Source organism: Penaeus japonicus, unplaced genomic scaffold, assembly GCF_977035675.1.
Source record: "Penaeus japonicus unplaced genomic scaffold, GWHDUDI00000001_assembly GWHDUDI00000016, whole genome shotgun sequence".
NCBI lineage: Eukaryota > Metazoa > Arthropoda > Malacostraca > Decapoda > Penaeidae > Penaeus > Penaeus japonicus.
Genome location: NW_028234418.1, coordinates 5,166,081 through 5,168,580, shown reverse-complemented (window position 1 = coordinate 5,168,580; position 2,500 = coordinate 5,166,081). Strand labels below are relative to the sequence as shown.

Below are 2,500 nucleotides of genomic sequence, written 5' to 3'. Positions count from 1 at the left end.
TCTAACTTGTAATCAGCCTGAGCAACTTTTGTACCACTGAAGGTGTTTGTTTCAACAATGTCAGCACCAGCCTCCAGATATTCCTACCATAAAGAAATAAGAAATTAGAGCTCCTTTACAACATGGCTATTCTAAGATTTCCCATGGGTCTCACACACAAAAGAAGGTCAACAATTATGATGTCACTTTTGATGACCTGTCAAACAAACAATCCTGTCTCACACAACATCAACCTCAGAATCCAAGATGAGCTTCAGCGCACCTTATGAATCCCCAGGATGACCTGTGGCTTTGTGAGAGAGAGCAGGTCATTGTTGCCTTTGAGGTAGCAGGAATGGTCCTTGAACTCCTCTCCTCTGTAGTCCTCCTCCTCCAGTTTGTGTCGTTGGATCATGGTCCCCATGGCTCCGTCGATGACCAGGATGCGCTCCTCCAGGGCCTGCTGGATCTCCTGAGCCCGGCCTGTAGGGAATTGGGTCATGGAGTTAGGCTTATTCATCAATATGGCTTGTGAGGTTAAGGACACAAAGTTGGATTTAGGCATTTTTATATTCAGATTGAAGTGTTACTTAAGTCACTATATTTAGGTATTACTATTTATTTATTTTTGTATAAATCAAAAGGATTTGGTAATATAAGTAAGTGTTACATGAAAAAAGAAAGAAAATCTAATCAGGCTTTGAATTTTAAAATTGCTTCATCAGTTTATTAAATAAATCCTGATTCATTTTTTAGATATAAATTGACAAGAATTAATCTGAAACCAAATACTATCTATTTTACATAGATATTATTTACAATTAGCTGGACATCTTTCATGTTTCTGTATATTTGCCATTACAACTTGGCACACTAAATGAAATAAAATAAAGGAATACAATGGACACATGAAATTATTTCTCTCCAGCACAACAGTATAATTACAAAATTATAACTGCAAACAAAATTTTGATTCTCCAGTCTGCAATTCTGATTGTAAACAAAACTATGTTTTTGAACACGATCAAAACATAATACCAGATTTTCTCACTGTGCAATGACTAAAGACACTGTCGCTCTTGATAGCTGTCCAGAATAGGACTGCATGAAGTAATAGCTTGGCCTTTGGTGCCAACAAACCTCCACCATATATATAATCCAAAATACAAAGCCTGGACTGGTTCCTCATTTGCCAAAAAAATCTCCAGGGAGGTTGACAAACTTTATATAGCCTGAATGTACATAATGGAGGGTTAGTTTGCCTTTGCAGAGCATAGAGGGCAAAACACCGCGGGGCATAGTAACACAAGCGTAGAGTCACTCCCTTTTAACAAAATCTAAAGACTCTTCTAGCTTCTAGCTTCTGTCTCTCTGTGGTCCTATTCTGAACATTTGCATCAGTTTTGTTTACAATGCATTGTGTATTTAAGGAAAGAGAAAATAAAGACAAATTACTCTTGATGTTTCGACGACGCCCGAGCATCTGCCACAACCTTCTATCGCATCTATTCTGTCGAGATAGAGCTTGTAGACCTCCCTGCCGATTTACCATCATGCATAAACTCTGTCTTGCCAGAATAGACATACTGGAGGTTTGACGATCTTTACTGGAGCACCAATCATGGAGGCTGCTGCAATCCCTTGACACTGTCACTACCAGGCTACAAGATCACAACAGGTTTCAAGTCGACTTGGATAAAATGCATCCAATTTAATCACGAGAAAAAAGTCTGCAGAGGGATCTTCTAGACTTTATTATAATTGTTACATCACGAAATGGAAAAGGTCTTTTCATTTTCATCCTTTAATTAGTAATCCTCTAGGAATACGTTCAATTTCCATAGGAACTAGTATTCGGAAATTGTAATAAGTTATTGGTTGCAGGACAGGATTCACAAATATTACACAGAAATGGGAAGTACAACCCATTCATTGAAATAAATTGAAAAGGTATAGAGCCTTAATACCCATCATCTGGATTATTCATAATGTTAGATATTAAAACACACACTAAATCACCTGACATCGCCGCTGGACGTTTATTTAACGTCATCTTTGAAGTGTCACGTCAGCGTGTTCCGTCGCTCACTTATCACAACGTGACACGAATCCTCTAACAGTTTTACCTCAAGAGAACGATTTCAAAGTCGTGCACCCTTTATATAACCTCAGCCAGGTGTGTTTGATTTTCACCTCCGACTTCGTCTTCCCTATGACATCTTAACCTAGGAGTAAGATTATTTTCTTTGCACTGTGTATCTATGTCCAATGTTAATACATATTAGAAAATATAGAATGTTGCTTCCAGCGCTGGTTTCTGCTGGGAATTATTTGGAGATGTTTTTTCGCAGTAGCAGAAAATACCCGATAGGTAGTTTCTGACACGTGATCATCAGCTGATCGTGGCACCCAAACAAAGTGAGTTGCCAGTGCGGGATTTACCTTCCCTCTGTTGACAGATTTGGGTGCTTGAACTTGGAAGTTAAATGACAATGTAAAATGTTTGTTTATAGCAAGTAAT

General features: G+C 38.4%; 1 protein-coding gene across 2 annotated transcripts in view; it reads right to left on the bottom strand.

The window, feature by feature from the left end:
* Positions 1-2,159, bottom strand: part of LOC122248192 (methionine synthase) — a 22,833-nt gene extending 20,674 nt beyond the window's left edge. The window contains exons 1-3 of one of the 2 annotated variants that reach the window (XM_043009268.2): positions 1,999-2,159; positions 263-462; positions 1-83 (exon numbers count right to left, since the gene is read on the bottom strand). The exon at positions 1-83 is cut by the window's left edge and continues 15 nt beyond it. In XM_043009268.2, the coding sequence (XP_042865202.2) occupies positions 1-83; positions 263-462; positions 1,999-2,032 (317 nt within the window). In that variant the 5' untranslated portion in view covers positions 2,033-2,159. Of the gene's footprint in view, positions 84-262; positions 463-1,434; positions 1,647-1,998 lie in introns of those variants that run through there. The other variant, XM_043008456.2, reaches the window with a different exon arrangement.
* Between the last annotated feature and the right edge of the window lie 341 nt (positions 2,160-2,500).